At 55.7% G+C, this 20,454-nt stretch overlaps 2 protein-coding genes across 3 annotated transcripts; one reads left to right on the forward strand and one right to left on the reverse strand.

Annotated features, from left to right (window-relative positions):
* Window positions 1-821: 821 nt before the first annotated feature.
* Window positions 822-17,164, forward strand: TMBIM1 (transmembrane BAX inhibitor motif containing 1). Of its 2 annotated transcripts, none has more exons than XM_033859767.2 (12): window positions 822-970; window positions 9,538-9,770; window positions 10,977-11,077; window positions 11,887-11,951; window positions 12,166-12,219; window positions 12,631-12,681; window positions 13,210-13,249; window positions 13,501-13,538; window positions 13,716-13,803; window positions 14,119-14,214; window positions 15,268-15,321; window positions 15,711-17,164. In XM_033859767.2, exons 2-12 carry the CDS (start codon window positions 9,578-9,580, stop codon window positions 15,855-15,857), a joined length of 927 nt encoding a protein of 308 aa, XP_033715658.1. In that variant the 5' UTR covers window positions 822-970; window positions 9,538-9,577; the 3' UTR covers window positions 15,858-17,164. The 2 variants fall into 2 exon arrangements, with proteins under 2 accessions (XP_033715658.1, XP_033715659.1); XM_033859768.2 differs by lacking the exon at window positions 822-970 and adding an exon at window positions 3,744-3,907.
* Window positions 17,165-17,877: 713 nt separating this feature from the next.
* LOC117312952 (probable thioesterase PNKD) lies at window positions 17,878-20,390 on the reverse strand. Its single transcript, XM_033859770.2, has 3 exons — window positions 20,266-20,390; window positions 19,337-19,505; window positions 17,878-18,253 (listed from the first exon to the last, which is right to left on the reverse strand). The coding sequence occupies exons 1-3, from the start codon at window positions 20,330-20,332 to the stop codon at window positions 18,037-18,039; spliced, it is 453 nt and encodes a 150-aa protein (XP_033715661.1). The 5' UTR covers window positions 20,333-20,390; the 3' UTR covers window positions 17,878-18,036.
* Between the last annotated feature and the right edge of the window lie 64 nt (window positions 20,391-20,454).

Consider the following 20,454-nt stretch of genomic DNA (forward strand, 5'->3'; position numbering starts at 1 on the left):
CTAGCACGAGATAAGCACCTTAAACAAAGCCGTTCATCTACCGGCAGCCTTGGCGTAATGGGAAAAAACCATGGACTTTGGAACTATGTAAATTCCGGCAGCGTTTCAAAACTTCCCAGAACCTATTTCCTTGCCTGTAAAATGGAATGACTAGTACATTCTACCATTAGTGGCTGTGAGGGTTGAGACTACAGGTGCAAAGCCCCCAACACAATGTTTTGCACTGATTGTAGTGATCTACATCCCAGGATTTCTGACTCTAAAACACCTGCTTTCCTGGTTGAAGTAACTTCAGGCAGGCAATGTCTTAGTTCCCAGGGGCAGAGGTTCTAAGTTCCATCTATCTCTGCATCTGGACGTTTGAAGTTTAAAACTTGAAAAGTACATTTGGCTTAAAAGCATAGAATTGTCAAGGGTGTTCATCACTGATTTATGTCTCATAATGAGAAAAATGGGAAACAATTTAAATGTCCTTAAAAGTAGGAAACCGATTTAATAAATCAGCAATAGCTGTGTGATAGAATACTTTGTGGCTTTAAAATTATGCTTTTGAAGAATATTTAGTGACAAGAAAAATGTTCATGCAAAAATGTGAAGTAAAAAAAAAGCGACAAGCAAAACATCGTACAAAACAAGTAAAACACGTAGATATATATAGGCAGAGAAGCATCAAAAGCAAGCGCTCGCCGCTGGGAGTCGGGAGGAGTGGGAAGAAGTGATCTTTTCCTGTAGTTTTGAGTTTCCAACTATGATTACGTACTGCCTTAAAATCCGAAGACACTAGTAAGTCCTCAGGGACATGGGAGGAGCGCGAACAGGGCGGGACGCGGGCGGGACCGGGGCGGACCCCAGCGCCGGGCTGGGGCCGGCGCGACGGGGCGGGGCGTTGAACACCAGTCCAGTCCAGGCCTGCGAGGGGTGACCAACTTGCGACACCGGGAGCCCGCGGACGCACCGTCGGGAGCGGCAGGCAAGCCAGGGGCCCGGGGCCGGCGGGAGTGGGGGGCCGCGGGCCCGCGGGGACTCGGCCAGGGCTGGGGCGGCGCTGGGATGGGGTCCCAAACTTTCTTCGAGTGCGCGGTAGGCCAGAATGGGGCTCTGTCTCCCTCACCTTTGGAGTTTCTCTTTCCCTGTGCGCCCCGGGCGGGCGAGTGGCGCCTGTTTAGCCTTGGGAGCCGAGCCGCCGGTTGTGGGCACGATCGGGCCGGGGTCTGAGGGTGGCCTGTCCCCCGCTTCCTGGCGCGTATCTGTCGCTGGGCGTGTCCACAGTGCCAGCCCCAGGGTGGCCAGCTGTGCGTGGGATAAAGGCTGTCACGGCCTTAAGCTGGTGGGAGGGGGAGGGGAGGCGGCCCAGGGCCTGGCCTGGCCTCGGCTTGGCTCTGCACGCCCTGGTGGCAGCTTTGGTGTAGACAGGTGACCGAGTATTTGAGTGAGCTGGGGACCGGGTGGAAGCCATGAGCAGCCCCCATTCTTGGAGTGGGGAACCTGCCACCTCTGTCACCACGATTTTGCCTCAGTCCACACCCTTCTAGCCACTTGCCCTCAGACTGGGTTCAGAAAGCTACCTGGAAGTACCAATACTATCCTCCTCGTGGCCTCTTTGGGCCGGAGTAAAAACCAAACAGGAAAATGCGAAAGGGGAAAACCGTGGAGACGGGACAGCGGGAGGGGCAGTAGAGGAAGGCTGCTGGGAGGCTCGGCCCTGATCTTGCGGGTTCTGCACCAGCTCTTGTCCACTGGGGGTCACCATCCCTTCTGACCCCACGGTGGCCTCTGTGTGGTATCCAGGGGTTGGGGTTCCCCCTGAGGAACCTGGACATGGGTTGAGGGGGTTAGGCCTGGAAACCAGGAACAGAGGCAGATGTCATGGAAGGTCCCTCGGGTGTCCAGTTCTCTGGGGCTCTGAAATATTCATCTCACTGGTGAGCTTTGGTTTCAAAGCTGGCGCCTTTGGCTTGGCCGGCGGTGGCAGGAGGAGCTAAGCGCTCCCTTGGGGCTGCTTTGTCAGGGGCCAGGGGGCAGCCATACTTCCGCCTCACCTGCCTGCTCTCCCCACCTCTCCAGCCATGAGGACCCAGAGAGCCAGTTTAAAACTTAGAAAGTAGTGGTGGGACCACACAGCGTCAAGTGCCCTGACTTCCTGTCATCTTGTGCCGTGACTTCAGGGTCTCACCTGTAAAAACAGGCACCTCAGAGAGGTAATGACAGGGTACACCTCAGGTGTGGGGAGAAGCTCACTTCATGAGCTGGGGTAATAGCCGACTCAGCTCAGCCTCCTCCCATGGGAATGGCTCAGCTGGAAGAGCGCTTCCATCCCCAAAACTTGTCACCCTGGACCCTTCAGAAAGAGCAGAAGCCCCAGGCAAGGGACACACACTGGAAGGGCCAGAGTGGAAGCTCATACAGCAACCTGGGGAGAAGGTCTCTGCTAACGGTATGGTTAACCCTGATGTGGGCTTTCCGGAGTATTCTGTTGGGAATGCCGTGGAGGGGATGGCCTTGACAGAATCTTCCAACCCTGATTCTGGGGTTCTAGGCCAAAACCTGGGCCTTGTTTTAAAGTAGAAATGATGCCCGGAAGTCCACAGGCCACAGTGCCAGGTACCTAGAGGGTTAGGGAGGAGGATGAGAATGAGTCCTTATTCTCATATGTAATGATTGGTATTTTTTCCTATCACATGAAGGCGATGTTAAGGGATCGCAGCCTCCTGGCTCTGTGCTGGTTGGAGATGTCCTCCAGCCCTTGGCAGTGAGTCCCGTTTTGGAGATTATAGCGGCTGTGGGGACAGGGCAGAGGAAGGCCCCTTGCAGAGGATCCGGCTCTGAGAGTGAGGGGCCCTGCCTGGTACTGAATGTGACTATTCTGAGGGGCTGGGGGTGAGGACAGGTGTTTCAAGATATGAGGACTTAGGACATGAATCATTCTGAGGTCAGTCTGTAAAACAAAGGTGGCCTGGCCAGCGCGCCACAGGATGGTAACGAGGTGTGCCCTGATACAAATGTTCCAGCCTTAAGGAAGTTGGCAGGAACAAAGCCGAACACGTTTGCTCAGGGCAGAACTTCTCAGAGGCTTCCTATGCCATTGTGCCTTGTGAATTTCCAAAAGGGGATATGGCTTGTTTTTCAGACTTATCTGTTTCTGAGCTCATCCATTAACATCTCGTGGGGCGGTGCTCTTTAGGGCAGTCTGGGAAATGCCTGGCTGGATGAGTCTAGCTTTCCACTCTCTGGTTCGGGTAACTAATCCCTCTTCCTTTCCCCGATGTGGGCTGATTTGGGGGGAAAAGGAGGCCAAAGGAGGTCATTTGCCTGGATCCTCACAACTAGTTAGTGACAGAGTTAGAACCCGAACCCAGATCTCTTGCCTTCCTGCCTCGTACTCTTTCTCTTCTGCAGCGTATCGCTGTTTCTCTGCAGGCTCTGTGGTGAGTGAGACCCAGGAGATGCTGGTCCAGAGGGCAGTCTGGGAGGAGAGGGAGTTATGGCCGCCCCCAGGCCCAGGTCATGCCCTGTGCCTCTGCCTCTGTAGCCATCCTCCAGACCACTTTCACATCCGGCGGAGATTCTTTAGGAAGCAAGTCATTCTGCCCTGAAGCCCTCTGCTCTGGTCTGTTAGGCTGTTCATTCAAAAGCAGAGACTCTTGGAGTCCGAATGGACTTTGATCTTTTGGTTCAGTGCGCTTGCTTTACGGATGAGAAAACTTGAGTCCAGAGATGTGTGGTGGCTAGCCCTGACTCACACAGTGGAGTCAGGACCAGAGCCAGGACAAGAACTCAGCTCCCTGCCTCCTAACCCAGGGCTCTGGCAAAGGTCAGCTTTCTACGAGGGAAAAGGAATTGGTGTCAACGAGAACGGTCTTCACTACGTCAGCTGGCCCCGCGTGTCGGTGTCCGCCTCTTCACACAGGTGACTGGCGGGGGCTTCAGGGGCTTTTGCTCCAGGCAGGTGTAAAGGCAAAGGGCACTCGACGTCAGACGTCAGATCTGGGTTCAGACCTATCTCTGCTGTTCGCCTGCTGGGGGACCTTGGATCGGGTTTTCTCCGAATTTCAGTTTTCTCATCTTTAGGGTAGGGATAAGGATATGCCCCTCATAGGGCCCTTGCGAGGAGCAGACATCCTTGGTAGCCGGTCGTAAGTACACGGTACTTGCTACTCTAAGTGGTTCTCTTCCTTCCCTGCCCACCGCAGGGAGGGGTTTGTCTCCCTTCTCTGCTGTGGGTTGTTCATTATCTGTCTGACTTTCCCCCTCCTCATCTTGAAGTTCAACTGAAAAAGGTAGGAGAAGATGAAACACAAAGGAGATGGATGGGGCTGTGTTTCTGAAGCTGCATCCAGCCCTGGTTATTGCTGTCTGCTTTCCTTATCTGCACTCCCCAGCTGTTCTGACCACTGGCTTGGCTGGGGTCTCCAAGGTCACCTGCACTGATGACACTGCTTTGCCCCCCTGGAGAAGGGTGATGGGGGGACCCTAGTACTTGGGTCTTCCCATGCCCTCCAGGGTGGCTTCCCCTTCCTTGGAGGCTGGAGCCACCTTCTCAGTTTCCGACTGGAGAGAGGCTACCCTGGTTAGAGCCCGGGGTGGGAGGGAGGTCATGGGTTGGCAGCCTTATCCGTTTCTGAGCAGGAGGGCATGGAGAACTGGGGGGATGGGGACTTGTTCTGGCTCTGCCTCAGCAATGCGGGCGCTGGCATCTGTTACTCTGAGTTCTCAGACAGCGGGCAGGGCTGGGAATGAAAGTTCCAAACCCATGACCAAGAGGGCCTGTCACGGGCTGGGCAGGAACTTTCGTGGCTCTGGGGTTTCCTGGTCTGTCAAATGACCAGATGATTTCTAAAGTTCATTCCAGCTCTGACATTTCAGTTTTTAGATCCTCTCGGCATCATCCTGTTGACCGCAGAGGCCAGGCGGACAGAAGGATAAGTTGATGCTGGGCCCCTTGGTCTGTGTGCGTCAGGCCTGGTGGCGTGCCCAGCCACTCCCGGGTGGATCTTTTTACTCCTCTGCCCTCCTGGCTATGTGCTGGGTTAGGAGGGTGAAGTGTTTGCTTGGAGGGGAGTGAAGAGCTGGGGGAGTTGGGGTAGGTAAAGGAAAAGGGAAAGAAGGAGGCTGTCACAAGAGGCCTGGTCACAGCAGGCCAGGGGCTGCGCTGCTGTGCCGGCTGGGTGGGGTTTCCTGAGATGCGCACTCTGAGCTATTCTTTCCATTCTGGCTCCGGGCACCCGTTCCTGGCAGGGAGGAGGGCAGGCTGCCTGGACCAGTCAGCTGCTCCTTTCCGCCCCTCCCTCCGACACACACACATACACAGGCACCCTCTTGCTGTAACCCCAGTAGCTCCAGCTTCCTCTCAGCAGATTCCAGAGCCTTAACCCTTCAGATGCCCCCCAGGGAGCCTGAACCTGGGCCCCCGCTGGCTGGGAGCATGCTGGCCACACTGAGACGGCGCCAGGGGAAGGAGGTGGCTTCCCCAAGGTTGCCTCTGAAATCCTTGACAGCCAACAAGTCCTGTGTTTGAGCCCACCCACTTCCGATGGCTGGGCCTGCGGGTCATGTAGGATAAAGGAGAGGTTCTGGCTCCTTCCTGATGGGACATGAGAATGGGGTCATGAGATGGGGAGCAGGCTTAGATCTAACTTGACAAGGATGGGGTGGAGTCTGAATGCCTTGATAAACTGCATTGGGAGGAAGAATGTTGTAATGATTCGAGCTGCCAGCAATGGAACAGGCTTGCTTCCTGTTGTTGGAGTGTGTATGCCAACAACAGAAGCCGAATGTCTGCTGTATTTTAGGAAAATTCAGGCTTCCGATGGGGAAACTTAAAGGTCCTTTTTGGCCCGTGGAGACTGTGAGCCCCTCCAGTAGCTACCAGCGGAACTCAGATGCCCTGATTCCTGGTTTCTAGTTTCTGGGTATCAATCATACTCACTTTGTATCTTCTCCTGCCTCTTTACCCTCCTTCCCTTTGGACGCCACATTCTCCTGCGGTTCCCACCTTTAGTCATAGTCATGAAAGTAAATACCGACCACTTCTCCCTTTCCCTACTACCTAGTCACGTGCCAGGCCCAAACCTCATCCCTAGCTGAGGCCTTAATGACGTGGAAGTGGCCAGCGCTCCATGTAGGTCAGGCCGTGGCCAGGGAGAAGGCTCAGGAGCTGCCAATGCTGGCAGCCCTGGGCCTGAGGTTCCTGCCCCTCAGCTCGGAGGGGAGTGTGACTGAGCTTAGCTACTCCCCTGACTGGCCTGAACACTCTCTCCATCTCCGGCGCACAGGTCTCTACACCAGAGAGCTGGGATGTAGTCCTGGCCCCGGGCCCCACTTTGTGGCCAGGGACAGGTCACTCTACCTCCTCCTGCACTGTGGCTGGCTCCTGGTAAAGGGAGGGGTCAGCTTGCCTTAGATGAGTGAGTTTCCTTTCAGTGCTGACCTTTAAGAATCTCCATCTCTGACCACTCTCTCTCCTCCTGGTGGTTGCACAGGGTTTGGGGACCACGGGGATGATGGAATGGGTTGAATGGTTCAGCGTCCACTTGCTGTGTGAGCGTTCTTTTGTCAGTAGAGGGTCTGAGATGGGAAGCTTTGAGAAGTGATGTGAAGTTCGGATAGGCAGGGTGTCCAAATGAGGATGAGAGCAGAGACATTAAGAGCCCTGGAGTCGGTCTGGAGCTGACCGACTTCATCACACCCTAGCTAAGTAACCTTGGGCAAGTGACTTAATTCTCCTAAGCCTCTATTTCTTTATTGTAAAAAGGGATAACAACATATCCACCCTGTTGGGCTATCATAAGGATTTAATGAAATAATAACTAAAGATAGGCACTATTTTAAGTGCTCTACATAGATTTTCTCATTTAATTTTTATAACAACTCTGGTATAGTGTTAAACCCACTTTCCAGATGGAGAAACTGATGCATAGTGAGGTAAAGTGGTCAGTGCCGGTCTCTGGTGAGCACGGGCTGGTGGCTAAGCCCGCAGAGAACTGGACTGTGAGCTTCTGTGTTCCCTGCGGAGAGGTCTACTCGTGAGTTCCTCTGAAAAGAGAAGCGTCACAGGGAGGGGCGAGGGAGGGCAGAGGGCGTCTTCATGAGTCAGCGGCCCACTGTGCTGGACCGGAACCCCAGAGTCCTGGTGGCCTACCCAAGGCCGGCCTCGAGCTCCCTGATTCACCCTCTGGTTTGGGGAGGGACCTGTTTGCCCGGCTTGGCGGGTGGAGCATCTGGCTGGCGGGGCAAAGGGCAGGCCCCGCGCGGGTAACTGGGTTTGTCAGATAAGTCCCAGTCCGTTAGCGCTGGAAATGAGCTCAGAGATCATCTGGGTCACTCACCTCATTTCACAGAGGTGCGCCCTGAGGAGCCGACAGGACCAGGTCATGGTGACATCACTGTCAAGTGACTCGGCTGGGGCCTCCGACCACAGGGTCTTTCCTGCCAGTGTCTCGCCAGCCGTGTTTAGCCTGTTGTCAGCTGGGCCCACGGCAGTAACGATAGATAACCCTACTCCACAGGTGGCCCACCCGTGCTGCTTCCCGCAGACAGGATGCTGTCCTCCCGGTGGAGTTAAGGGGGGGTGTTTGGAAGGGGAGTGGGGGAGGGCGCTGTCGGAAGAAGGAGCCTCTTGCCCCAGGGCAGGAGAGTCCAGTTTCTCTCCCTTCCTTTTTAAAAAAAGTCTATTAAGGGGATGCAGGTATTATAACTGCTCATGAATGTTATCCTACCCTGACAAACCCAAAATATTTTCAAAAACACTTACTATGCCTGTTTCTTAAACTCACACCGCTCAGTGTTGGGTCTCCCCGTTCTCCGCTCCCTGTTTCCTCAGGGTGCTCTACCCCACCATGCAGGGCCTTCCGCCATGGCCGTGTCACACCCTCACTGTCGGGAAGGTTTTCTTATTTCTGACCTGACACATTCTTGATGTTCTGGTCCATTCACTCTGGGAAGATGGAGAACAGCTTTCTTCAGAATAACTCATTGACTTGGCCTGTTATTCGAGCCCTCCTCCCCGCCCCTCCCTGCTACCTTCCCCTCTCTGTGTTATCCCAGTTGAGAGAGAAGAGTTAAGACAATCCTTTATCTGCTGCCTGCACTCTGCAGGGAGCCCTCAAAAGAGAGGCCAGCTCTCCCGCCCTTCTGGCAGAGCTCTGGGATGTCTGCTGACCTCGATCTGGGCGTGCTTTCTCCCTGCGCGGTCCTGAAGTTCTTCCCTTGGGAGACACTCTAGGGGCCGGTGGTGGCCCTGTGAAGGGGCCCAGATTCTCTCAGGGCTTAGGGCCCTTCCAGGAACCTCCTCCTTAGCTCTTCCCAAGTCTTCATCTCTGCCACCTCAGAGGGGAACACCAGGCCCCAAGGCCATTTGTTTGGCATAAGAGGGCCTAGAGAGCACAGCATAATATAGAGGACGCCTACCCAGGACCTTCAGCCTACCTCGGTTCTGGTTGTGCCATCCACTTGCTAGTTCTGTGATCTTGGGAGTCACTTCACTGTTCTGGGCCTGGATTCCCTTAGTGGAGCTGAGCATCTGGGGCTGTACAACTTTGGGTCCCTTTGGGCTCTGTTTCTGGGGTTCCCTTCTCCTCACTCCTCAGCCCTCCCCTGGCTGTGGGGCTCTCCTCCCGCAGAGAAGGCACTGGCTGGATCTGGCGTGACTCCTCCGCGCTCTCTCCTATCCTGGCCGCCAACCCGGGGGGCAAACAGGCAGGAATCACAGGGACACCAGGCACTTGGCTTTCGAAACGTGTGTCTCCCCCTCCCAGGGGGCTTCGGGGCCCTGCACTCCCTGGCAAGGCCACGAAGAGAGTGGTGGCAGCCACAGGCTGTCGCATGCCTGACGCTCCTTGGCTCTTATTTGAAGGAACCAGAAAGTCCTGTCTCTGGCCTGCTTTTCTGCGCAGCCTCCCAACCCCCAGGGGCCATCCCCGTGCACCCACTTGCTCAGGCCTCTCGGGTGGCCCCTGACTCAGCCTGCCACGGTTGGCCCTCCTCCTCCGGGCCTGGCAGCTCCAGCCCTGGGGCTAGCTTGTTGTCTTCAGCTTTGGGCCTTGGCTCTCCCCCAGCGCTGCCTTTCAGGCCGGGAGCTCCTGCCAGCTGCTGTGGGTGCTGGGCTGACCCCTTCAGTGGGTCCCAGCTGGCCCTGTGACTCACCCATGGCTTTGCTGGGGCCATTGGGCTTCTTCCCTGGTCACTGGAAGGCCTTCTTAAGTGAGCACAGGGGTGGGGGCGGTGTGGGTCCCAGGCCCGCTGCTCTCACACCACTGATGCCCAGCGATCGCTTCGGGCTCCCGCACCAAATCCCCGTCTCCTGCCTTCCCGTGGCAGGAGGCTACACAGAAAGGGCTGGCGTGAAGGCAGAGGGGCAGGGGCTGAGCTGGTGGGGTGGGTGGTACTGGGGGGATGGGGACGGTGGCCCGTGGGCAGGAAATGATGCGCTGTGATGGGGAGAGGAAGTCTGAGGCTTTCCTCTTCACAGAGGCAGGCTGGATTGGGGCTGAGTGAGCGGGGCCTGGGCACTCATGACTGCTTCTCTCGTCTTTCTTTCAGGTCCCAGCAGCTGGGGTCTCCCCTCAGCCCGTGAGCCACCATGTCCCACCCCAGTGCCCCCCCTCCGTATGAGGACCGCAACCCCCTGTACCCTGACGCTCTGCCCCCGGGGGTCTACGGGCAGCCATCTGTCCTGCCTGGTGGGTACCCTGCCTACCCACAGCCTGGCTACGGTCACCCTGCTGGCTACCCACAGCCTATGCCCCCCATCCACCCGACGCCCATGAACTATGGTGAGTCCCTGAAGGGCAGTGGGGGTGGGTGGGAGGAGGCAATACTCATAGCACTGAAGCTACTTCCCTTCCTTCCTTCTCAACTTCCTTTATCCCTTTTTTCAATCTTCTCTTTAGCTCTCTCCTTCTGTTTCCCCATCTTTGTTACCTCCCTGCTTTTTCCTTCAGCTCCTAGCCCCGCGGACCACCTGCCAGCCCCTTTATTCAGAAAGGAGACTGGGTCCGTAAGACACACACCAGAACTTACACATCAGATGAGAAAGTGGCTGGTGAAGTAATTAATTCCTTCAGAGCTGCGACCCGAGGAGGCCGCTTCCGTTGCCCAGCGAGGCAGCTGCCACCCCACCTACACTCCCCACTTCCTTAGGAGCTGCCTTTGGAACCCAAAGCACTTTTTTTTTTTTAATATTCTCGGTGCTGACAAATCCTCATCTCTTAAGGTAGCATCTGATTTTCGCCAACATCCAGAAGTCGTTTGGACGCTTGATAAACATCATGGCTGGTAAATTTGGTCAGAAATGAGATGAGATTAGAACGTGGTGAGATTTTCCTGTGTGGCTCACATGCGGATTTTGAAAGCAGCTCCCAAAGAGGCATTCAAAGAATGTGTTGAGCCCCTGCAGCATCTCTGGAATCCTGGAGCACAGCCAGCTGTCATCTGGCCCTACGTGTTCTGGTGTGAATATTGGTACATCAGTCACATTTATGGTCATGCCTCGTCCTGTGCACGCACACCCCTGATATTTCTGTTTTCCCAGAGTCCTAACGTTTGCCTGATGTAGATCAGTCTGCACACTCGGTTCTCCATCCTCCACACACGTGCGCTGTTTCTATCTTCCTTTTCCTCCTTCCACCCCCGAGTCCCCGCTCTGACTCCGCCAGCCCCTCTGCCCCGCGCTTGCCTAGATTCCTCATGAGGTCGTGTCCCCTTGATGGCAGTGACCACAGGTGTTCACACCCCTCAGTAAATACATGCTGACGGAGTGGTCACACCTAAGCCCCCTTTGGCCAGGGGTACGCTGCTCCCTGTGGTACCAGCTCTGGTCACGTGGAAGGTACCTAGAGAACCTGGCTGGGGAGTTCCTGAGTTGTAACACATGTCTTTTGGCTGGAGATACCTGAGACTGTGAGATGGTGCCGTGGAGGCTTGGGGATCGAGGCCACACGTCCCAGGTCCCCAGTTGGTCATATGTGATCTGTCCCCAGGCTCAGGCCAGGGCTATGATGGGGAGGAGAGAGCTGTGAGTGACAACTTCGAATCTGGAGAGTGGGGTGACAGGAAAGTCCGACACGCCTTCATCCAAAAGGTGAGATATGGGTTGGGAGGCTGGTGAACCTGGGCCCCTGGGGCTGGGGGAACGGAGCCGGGGGACACTCGTTTCCACGCACAGGTGCTGCTGCCTTCTGGGTCCTCTCTAGCCCTGCACTCTCCTCAAAGGGGACCCCAGTTCCTCTAACCTGTGTTCGCCCACCTTTTGTTCCTCTGTTCCTTGACCTTGTTTTGGGGGGCAGATTCAATCTGGGAAAATCTGGGCAGCTTCTGCTGAAGTGTTCTGCCCCCTGCAAGCTTCCTTCTCCTGTTAGATGGGAGCAACTTGAAGCCAGAACTGATTGCACTAGCTCACAGCCCCTGCCCCCACGTCTCACGTCTGCCCAGCACCTGCTCAGGGTGGACAGATACCTGACCAATGTCAGGCTGAACCGCTGTAGGCGCGGATGCTGAACCTGGGAGTGCGGTGAGGCAGGGGGCAGAGGCAGGGCAGTGAGTGACAGTGCAGGCCAGGTGCTGGGCAGGGAGGGGGAGAGGACAGGGGGCAGTGGGGGGTGGGGGTCAGCCCTGGTGGGGGCGTGTACAGCATCTGAGCCCTTACTGGGGGCGGCCTGTCTGCCAAGCTGCAGCGGAGCTTGGAAGTGGAAGAGGAAGAGGACGTGGAAGAGGAGTAAGAGTAGATCCTTCAGAATGAGGCAGGAGACTCCTCCCTAGCTCTGAAAGAGGGGCCAGGGCTAGGGTGGTAAGGTCTTTGGGGCTCCTTGGTCTCAGGGCCCGGCTGCTTCCTGGGGAGAGTCCGGGAGTGCAGGGTGGTGACCGTGCCCCCCACCACTGCCTGTGTTCCAGGTTTACACCATCATCTCCATCCAGCTGCTCATCACGGTGGCCATCATCGCTATCTTCACCTTTGTGTGAGTCTCTAGGCCTCTCTGCACCGCTGGGAAGTAGCTCTGGGGTCCTGGGCTCTGGGTCACCTGCTGGGAGTGTGGCTTGGGGTGGGCCCTCAACTCAGAGGGACTGGAAGAGGAGCTGGGATGTGGGCGATTAGAGAAGAGGGGGCAGGGCCTCGGCAGGGAGGCAGACAAGCCGCGGTGTGACTCCTCTCTTGTCCCCCCTGCTCCACAGGAAGCCCGTCAGCGAGTTCGTGAGGGCAAACCTGGCCGTCTACTATGCATCCTAGTGAGTCTGTGCTGCTCCCTGCACGGGGGCAAGGAGAGGAGGGGTGGCAGCTGACCAGCTTTTCGGGGCAGGGATCAGATCCTTTTGGAGAGGGGCCCTCCCAGCTGTGCTGGGAAGTGGGGTGTGTGCCACTGAGTGTAAGCGTCACGGAACTCCTGAGAGCCAGGGGTGGGGGACTGGTGTCAACGTGCGTCCTGCAGGACCATCCCCGTGTTCTGGCAGCCTCCTCCCTGGCCAAACCCCCTGTTACAGATGTCCTCAGTGCCCCTGGCTGGGTAGCTTCCCCTCACACTTCTAGATAGCTCTCTGGACCTCCAGCCTGCCGGTGTGGTGAGTGCCGCCAGGCTGGGCCGGGAGGGGGTCAAGGGGCAGAGGGGGTCTGGAGACTACTTCCCTGTCTCTTCTCCCCAGTGCTGTGTTCCTGGCCACGTACCTGACCCTTGCCTGCTGCGAGGGACCCAGGTGAGTCCCAGAGACTTAGACAGTGGGAAGGGATGGGGGTGTGGGGCTGTTTTGCACAGAAAGGGGATTCCTTAGAGCAGCTAAGTGGAGACGTACCGGCAGTGATGATGATGATGGTGGTGGCTATCGTTCGGCTGTGTGCAGAGTGCCTGCCGTGTGTGGGATCTATTTAGCTATCTAGCTGTTATTCTTACAGCTACCCTGCAAGATGTGTAGCACTTAAACTATTTAACAAATAGGAAGAACCCAAGGCTCAGAGAGGCCGAGGAACTTTCTCACAGTCACACAGGTAGTCAGAGAGCTGCAAACGAATCCAGGTCTTTGTGGCTCCACAGCCCAGGTCTGTCCTATTGTCCCTCTTGTCCCTGCACAGACACCTGAGCAGGTATCAAGGGCCATGCCAGCCTCGCCTCCCCCAAGTCCAGGCCTAATTCTCCAGGCACATAAGCCAAGAGTCTCCTTCTGCTAATGGAGCCTCTGAGACCTGGCCGGCCCCACACCACTTAACTATGGTTTCTTTCCCTTCAGACGCCGTTTCCCATGGAACCTTATCCTGCTGACCCTCTTTGTGAGTCTAGAAAGGTCCAGGGTGTGGAGATGGTGAGGGAGGGCTGGTCCCAGGGAAGGGATGGTGGAAGGCTGTGGTGGAAGATGTCCCTAGCTCTCTCCCCGACCTTACCCTGACCCCTGCCCTTGGCCTCCCCGGGCTTTCCTACTCAGTCACACGTATCGCCAGCTCTGGCAAACCCTCCTGGCCGTGCCCCCAGGGCTCCGGCTCTCTTCTTAAGTGTCTCACTCTGGTCTCTGTCCTTCCCTCAGACTCTTGCCATGGGCTACATGACCGGCACCATTTCCAGGTACGTTCAAGGACAGTTACTACACGGTGGTGTGTTTTATAGGGGAGCGTGGGGCATCTCTGGGCTGGCAGCCACCTGTATGGGTGGATTCTGGGCACGATGCTTCCAGAAGTAGTAGTTTTGGAGTCATTCGTGTGTGGCATATGCCTCTGGCCTCTCTCAACTCCTTCCCTGCAGTGTGTATGACACCAAAGCCGTCATCATTGCAATGATCATCACTGCTGTGGTGTCCATTTCAGTCACCATCTTCTGCTTCCAGACCAAGGTGAGGGCACCGGAGGGCCCTTCCCTGACCACCCCATCCCCCTGTTTTATACAGACCTGGCCTTCCGGGCTTGGCACGTGAGCAGGCCTGGAAGGGCCCACACCCCTATGCCAGGCATTTCTCCCAGAGACCTTAATTCCCTTCCCTTCACAACTACATCCACAAAACTGCTTCCTGTGTCCGTCCTTAGAATGTCACGGTCACTCCCATGGCCCCCAGGAGGCAGCACTGGGACTCCCTGGAGGAAGAGGGAGGGCCTGGCTGGCTGGGCCAGGTGGCCCGTCTGACACGTGCCTCCCCCTCTCTTCCTGGCAGGTGGACTTCACCTCGTGCACAGGCCTCTTCTGTGTCCTGGGGATTGTGATGATGGTGACTGGCATTGTCAGTGCCATCGTGCTGTCCTTCCAATATGTGAGTGTCCCAGGAGAGCCGGAGTCACTGAACCCAGTGCCCAGGGCAGACTTTCTGTATATGGTGGTGTAGCAGGCCCCATAGGCCTCTGGCTTCTAGAACCTCTCGACTGGCTATAGCAAAGGCACCCACGCTGAAGCGTCATCCTCTGGATTGGGGTATCTTTGGAAATGGCAGGTCCTGGGAGCCGTAGCACCTGAGGCCCTGGACAGCATCATGGGATTCCTCTGGGAAGCAGTGGTTAGATCTGTCTGACAGCTGAGACCAGGTTCTCAGAGGCAGGTTGCCAGAGGAGCCCAGAGGACCGAGAAGATGGGCTTGGGTGGAAGAGACCTTAGCGATCACTGTATCTAACTCCTCTTTTATTCCAGTCAGCGGGAGGGGCAGCGTGTGAGGCCCCTAGGCTGAGGGGAGCTTCCTGGCGGGGAGGGGAGAACAGTGCTGAAAGGGGAAGCACATGAATGGGAGGGCCGCCTGCCCACTTGACCATGGCTGGCCCTGCCCTTCTGTGGACAGGCCCCTGGAGGGCTGTTGAGCAGGGCTGCCCTGGGGGTGCTCCCTGACCCCGCTGTTTATCAGGGTGGCTGGGGGGCTTCTCTCCCAGCCCTCTCCTTTAGTCTGTCCCTCCCAGGCTGGGCTGCAGGAACACGGTCTATTGAAGGCTGACCATGACTAGGGTGAAGGTGATGGGGCTCTTCAAGCGGTGCATGCCTGGGTCTGCCCCTCCCAGAGCTAGAACTCAACCATTTTCTTTCTTCCAGAGCGTAGTGGACACCTCTGTACCTTGACTAACTTTGGAGACTGGCTAGGCTAAAGGATGCTGTGATTGGTTTTATATGGGCATTGGATGATGGCCTCTGTTTTCTCTACCATATATGTTACTATTCTTAACTTCTCCCAGGATCTGGAAGGTAGAAGTAGTCCTTTCACGTAGCTAGCTTCCTGGATCTTCGCACTTGGCCAGACATCCAGGGGGGGAAGATGGTCCTGAGGGCCTGCCTCAGTCCAAGCTATGCTAAGATTTCTAATGCCATCCCTGTCCTTTCTCCCCAGGTTTACTGGCTGCACATGCTCTATGCTGCTTTGGGGGCCATTTGCTTCACTTTGGTGAGTAAGACCCCACCCCCCTAGGAAGGGGAGCTGAGGGGACAGAGGGGAGGAACTGTGAGGATGGTGAATGTAGGCTGCTTGGGAGGCAGGGAGTGGGGCCACAGCCGCCCTTCCCTTTCCCTACTGTCCAGAGGTTCCACTGATTTTCTGGGCATTCCCGTCATCTCTTGTTCACACCGCCTGCTATGAGAACTGTCAGTGGGCCGTATTATGGAGATGGTGTGTCTGTCCCCTTCTGGACAGTGAACTGCTTTAATGGCAGAGACCACGTGTTCTGCTGTTCGTTAATGTGTTCCCTAAGCATATCTAATGGCCCAGAGGCTCCCAGGACAGATCTGCTGACCACTGAGCCCCTGGGTCCTCATGTGTGGCTTCCTGTCCTGCAGTTCCTGGCTTACGACACACAGCTGGTCCTGGGGAACCGGAGGTACACCATCAGCCCGGAGGACTACATCACCGGCGCCCTGCAGATCTACACAGACATTGTCTACATCTTCACCTTTGTGCTGCAGCTCCTGGGGAATCGCGATTAAGGAGCACCTCCCGTTCCGCCCTACCCTTGGACTTTTCTTTCCCTAGAGGGCTGGGCCCTGTGACCTGGGTCTGGGCCTAGACCCCTTTCCTTCCCCTCAAGTAATATGCCCATTTTCCTTTCTGTCCGGGGATGGGTAGCCTCTCTGGCTGTGGATGTGTAGGTACTTGGTGGGGTTGGAGGAACTAGGGACTAACTCACTCTTGCCCTTAGTGGACTTGGCAGGAACTGGGCCAAAGATGTGCATTCTCCCTCCGCCCACTATGGGGCACCAAATCCTTAACAGTTGGGGTTGGAGTGGGGAGGGATGAAAAGAGCCTGTTTGATAGCTAAAATGGAATATGAGAGGTAGGAGGGACTTTCTGGTGATGGGGTTTCCTCTCCCACTTCTGCCTCGGGCTTCTGGACTTGATAGCTGGAGCTGTTTCCTCTCTCAGCCCCCAGCAAAGCCAGAGAGCTTTGCCCCCGCCTCCTGGACTCATAGGCATTATCCTGTACTTCTTCGGCAACCTTGGCGCCTTCTGACTCAGGAAGGTAGAGGGGGTTTGTGCCCATGGGTCTCCCCTGCTTCATTCAGCCTCTTCTTTCGACAGCACATATATACTGATCTTCTGGGTTTCGGGTGGGGAGGAGGAGAGCGAGCAAAGCCAAGCGCAGAGGCCAGTACAGAGCAGCATCTATCCGGGGCTTCCTCATGGCTTGTGGTGGTAGTGCAGACCCCTCTGCGGCCACCTGGTCCCCATTCTCCAAAGCTGCCTGGGGCCTCCCTGGTGCTTCTGAGATCTCTAGTCAGAGGGACCTCTTGCTTCCTGTGCTCAGGCTGCTCACAGCAGAAGGTGAGGGACAAAGGTCAGGAGATGGGATGGTGCGTATGATCACCACTTCCTGGCCGTGTGGTCAGGAAGTAACCAGGGTGAAGAGAGACGGGGGTGTAGGCAGGGGAAGTGCCTTGGGGTCCCCCACCCTGAGAGATACGGAAGCTTATTGTGGTACCCATGGTTCTCCCCTTCTGCTAACTCGGGGAGGGCCCCAAGAGGAAGGAGACGCCCTTCTTAGTTTGTTAACTCACGCTTGGGGGATTTAAGACTTGGGCCCCGTCTCTCCAGCCAGCTACCGCTTTCTTCATGACACCAAGTGCCTCAAGCTGGAATGGGGAAGGGGGACAAGGGTCACTCTATGGGCTGGGGTGGAGACCCAGTCAGCCCAAGGGTATAATTAGGGCTCCTCTATTAAGTATTTGGTCCTAAATATATCCCCAAAAAGGACATAACCAGAAATGTAATAAAGTTTAACGTTTAGAAGGTAAAACCCTGTTTGGCTCTGGTTTTCTTCACTTTAAGGTGTCGTCAGCTCTGGGAGAACTTGTCTGGCTCTGCCCATTGCATCCGCATCCTAGGTTTGCGTTCTGGCTTGTATCGTTTACCTTTTCTACGATAACCAAGTCTACTTTGTCCCAGCGCTTCCTGGCGATGGATGGCTCAACCCTCAACCCCAGGTCTGGCAGGGGCCACTCAGAGCCATTGCACATGACCTGCACCACGGACCCTTTACAAAAGTGCATGAGAGCCATGAATTCTCTTCCCCTCAAAACTGTATGTGTACACACGATTTCACATATGGGGCGTGGGGGTGGGGATGGACCACAACGTTCAGGTTTAGAACTCCTGCCTTAGAAATCACTAGTTCAATCCCTCTTAACGAACAAGGAAACTGAGGCCCAGAGAGGTTGAGTCATTTGGACTCAGCCAAGAGGATTAAGTGCTTTTTTAACCTCCACACCCTGAACGCCTTCTTTGATTCTCCTTATTATTTGTTTAAGCTGAATGGAACCCCACCCTCCTGGCCAGCAGCTCTGAGGGCTTGGTCCCCAGGGCCTGAGCCTAGGCTTGTACTTAAGTCTCTGTGGTTTCCCCAACCATTCAGCCTGGAACACTGAGGCTTCTGTGAGAGGGAGCACACATGAGTAACCAACCCCACACTCTGCCCCTCCCATCCCAAGGGACTCACAAACCCAGTCCTGGTTCCTTTCCACTCAAACTCTCAGTAACTTTATTTGCCTTTGGCTGGTTTCTTGGGAGGGATGGGGCTGGCAGCAGCCTGGGCTTCATGCGCCCTCTGGTGGGCCTCAGAGGCAAAGACCAGAAAGGACTTGACAGTCTGGAAGCCACAATCAATACAGTCTAGGGGAGGGTGGCAGTGTTCCTCACCACTGCACCCGGGGACCCATCTTCAGGAGTCGGGGCATGATGGGAGGAGGCCCTGAACCTCTGGCTCTCATACTCGCCCGTGTTGGATGCCCGCATGTTCTGCCGAGCCTTCATCTGCTTCAAACGGTCCTTGTCCACTTCCCGCTTGGTGAGGATGAAGAGGAGGATACCACAGGGGAAGCCGATGGCCCTAGGGGTGGGGAGATGTGCACGGGGTTTGGGGAGGGGCCAAGCCTGAGCCAGAGGAGCTGGGGAGAATCTCATTCCAGCCTCACCAATTGCACGAACACTGCAATACCACTCGCATCTATTCAGCCTCTGTGCTGGCTGCTGGAGGGTCCCAGTCGAATCAGATCCTGTCGCTGCCCTGCTCAAAACCCCGTAATAGCTCTCTTATCACTTCCTGGCCAAGTTCAAACTCCTAGGCACGGCACAAAAGGGCCAGTGTGGTTGGGTCTCTGCCCACCTCGTCATTCCTTTCCCCTTTAGCCTGACACTCCTCAGCATGAGCCCTGCCATCTCCTGCTGTAGCAACTGTGCAAGACTTTCCAGACAGCCCATCCTCTTTCCCTCTCCAAGTCCTGGCAAAGATTCCCTCTGCCTAAACCACCCCATACCCCCTCCCAGACTCCCCTTCTTAATCTGAGTAACTGCTACGTGGGAGGCACTTCAGTGTGGGGAAAGGTCATGGAGTCACAAGACCTGGTGAGAATCCAGCTCTGAGCCTCAGTTCCCTCCTCTGTAAAATGGGGATGTCCTATTTATCTCAGAAAGCCTAAAACACTACGCGATAAAGTACTGGCACACCTTAGGTGCTGGAAAAAATGTTAATTTTCCCCCTTTTTTTCTTTTAATATTGATCAATAATACGTATTAAGATCAGAGTCAGATTCAAATAACAATGCACTGAACACCTTGTAGGTGCTACTACTATACAACTAATATAATCTCGCGTGATCTCAATTAAATCTCTATTAAAATCTCAATTGGGTCTTGCCCCAAGCTCCCAAAAGAGAGGATGAGGCCAGGGACCCAAATATGAATCAGATTAGCTCAGCTCACTCCACAGAAAACCCACTATCTCTCCAATTTCACATACTTTCCCAACTCCCTCCCCTGCCCCAGTCCTCTGAGATTCCAGTCCTCACACCCAGCAATCCGGTCTCCGCAACCTTGGATTCAGCTCACCACCTGAAACTTGGAGAAGTTTCTGGGTTCCACCCTCCCCTGATGCCACTCCCCACTGGTGGGCAAAGGGTTAGTTAAAACTCACCAGGCTAGTCCCACAGCTTTCATTGGGTTCTTGCCCCTCTTTCTGGGAATGTATTCCAGTTCAGGGGACAGGGGCTCAGGCTCCTCCTTGCACTCTGGGGAGCTGTGGCTTTGCAGTGCCCGGGTCCTGTTCTGGGAAGCCTTGTTAGCTGTGGCTCCTGAGAGAATCCCTGTGGATGGAGGCAAGGAAGGTAGGTAAGAGAAGGTGAGAAGAAAGCCCGGGGAAGGAATGGCTGAGATCTGAGGAAGGGGAGTGACTGCAGTTTGGAGTAACAAGTACCAGGGAAAGTCCAGAGGGAAATGGGAAAATCGCCATCGAGGTGGCACCTTTGAAAGCCACTTCCACGTCACTGCGGGCTCATCACCCTGGTGCCAGGAGAGCGAGCTTCGCTGTTCTTCATCTCATCAGACGACAGGATGTGAAGGACTGCAGTGGGGCTCACATTGAGACGTATGAAGGAAATCCGAGAAATGGTTTTCAAACTGCAGAATGTTAGCACTGGAAGGGAGCTTAAAGGTAGTCTACTCTATCCCCTCATTTTATAGAAGAGGAAACTGAAGCCCCAAGAGACGAACTGCTTCGCCCAAGGTCAAACTGCTAATTATCCGGGGCTAGAACCCAAGCCTCCAGAAGCCCAGGGCTCTTTCCTCTGCACTGCGGTGAGTGTGAAACACCTGGAGCACGGGAGTCTAAAAGGCTTCCTTGGGGCTCCCTTTCGCTGCAAGACCCCAGAGGTGTCGTGTAACGGGAAGGCTAAGGGATGGACTGGGTGACCTCTAGAGAGCATCTTTTAGCTCCCAGACTCTTTAAGATCCTGCAGAGGGGTGCGGGCAGCAATCGACAGCCCTGACCTCCTGCTATCGCCGAGCGGGATGTGAGTAAAAGGGTGCCCCCTGCAGTCCGGCCCTCCCCGGGGTCCCTCTCCTTACCCCGGAGGACGCGGGCATTTCTCGCCCCCCGGCCCTTCAGCGCCGTAGCAGCTACCACCGCCGCCATGTTCAGAACCCACCCCCCTTCACCGCGCTCCCCGCCGGGAATTGTAGTTTGCGTAAGGGGCCTCCCCCGCTCTTCCCGTCCAGCCTACAGAGCAGAAACTACATCTCCCAGAAGCCCGCGGA

Source organism: Tursiops truncatus, chromosome 7 (assembly GCF_011762595.2).
Source record: "Tursiops truncatus isolate mTurTru1 chromosome 7, mTurTru1.mat.Y, whole genome shotgun sequence".
NCBI lineage: Eukaryota > Metazoa > Chordata > Mammalia > Artiodactyla > Delphinidae > Tursiops > Tursiops truncatus.

Excerpts from the sequence above, each read along its gene's own strand:
- TMBIM1 (XM_033859767.2), top strand. The coding sequence starts at position 9,578 with ATGTCCCACCCCAGTGCCCCCCCTCCGTATGAGGACCGCAACCCCCTG. Across the intron at positions 12,682-13,209 it reads GCCTGCTGCGAGGGACCCAG|ACGCCGTTTCCCATGGAACC; the intron begins GTGAGTCCCAGA and ends CTTTCCCTTCAG. Across the intron at positions 15,322-15,710 it reads GGGCCATTTGCTTCACTTTG|TTCCTGGCTTACGACACACA; the intron begins GTGAGTAAGACC and ends CCTGTCCTGCAG.
- LOC117312952 (XM_033859770.2), bottom strand. The coding sequence starts at position 20,332 with ATGGCGGCGGTGGTAGCTGCTACGGCGCTGAAGGGCCGGGGGGCGAGA. Across the intron at positions 19,506-20,265 it reads AAATGCCCGCGTCCTCCGGG|GGATTCTCTCAGGAGCCACA; the intron begins GTAAGGAGAGGG and ends CTCCATCCACAG. Across the intron at positions 18,254-19,336 it reads AAAGCTGTGGGACTAGCCTG|GGCCATCGGCTTCCCCTGTG; the intron begins GTGAGTTTTAAC and ends CCCCACCCCTAG.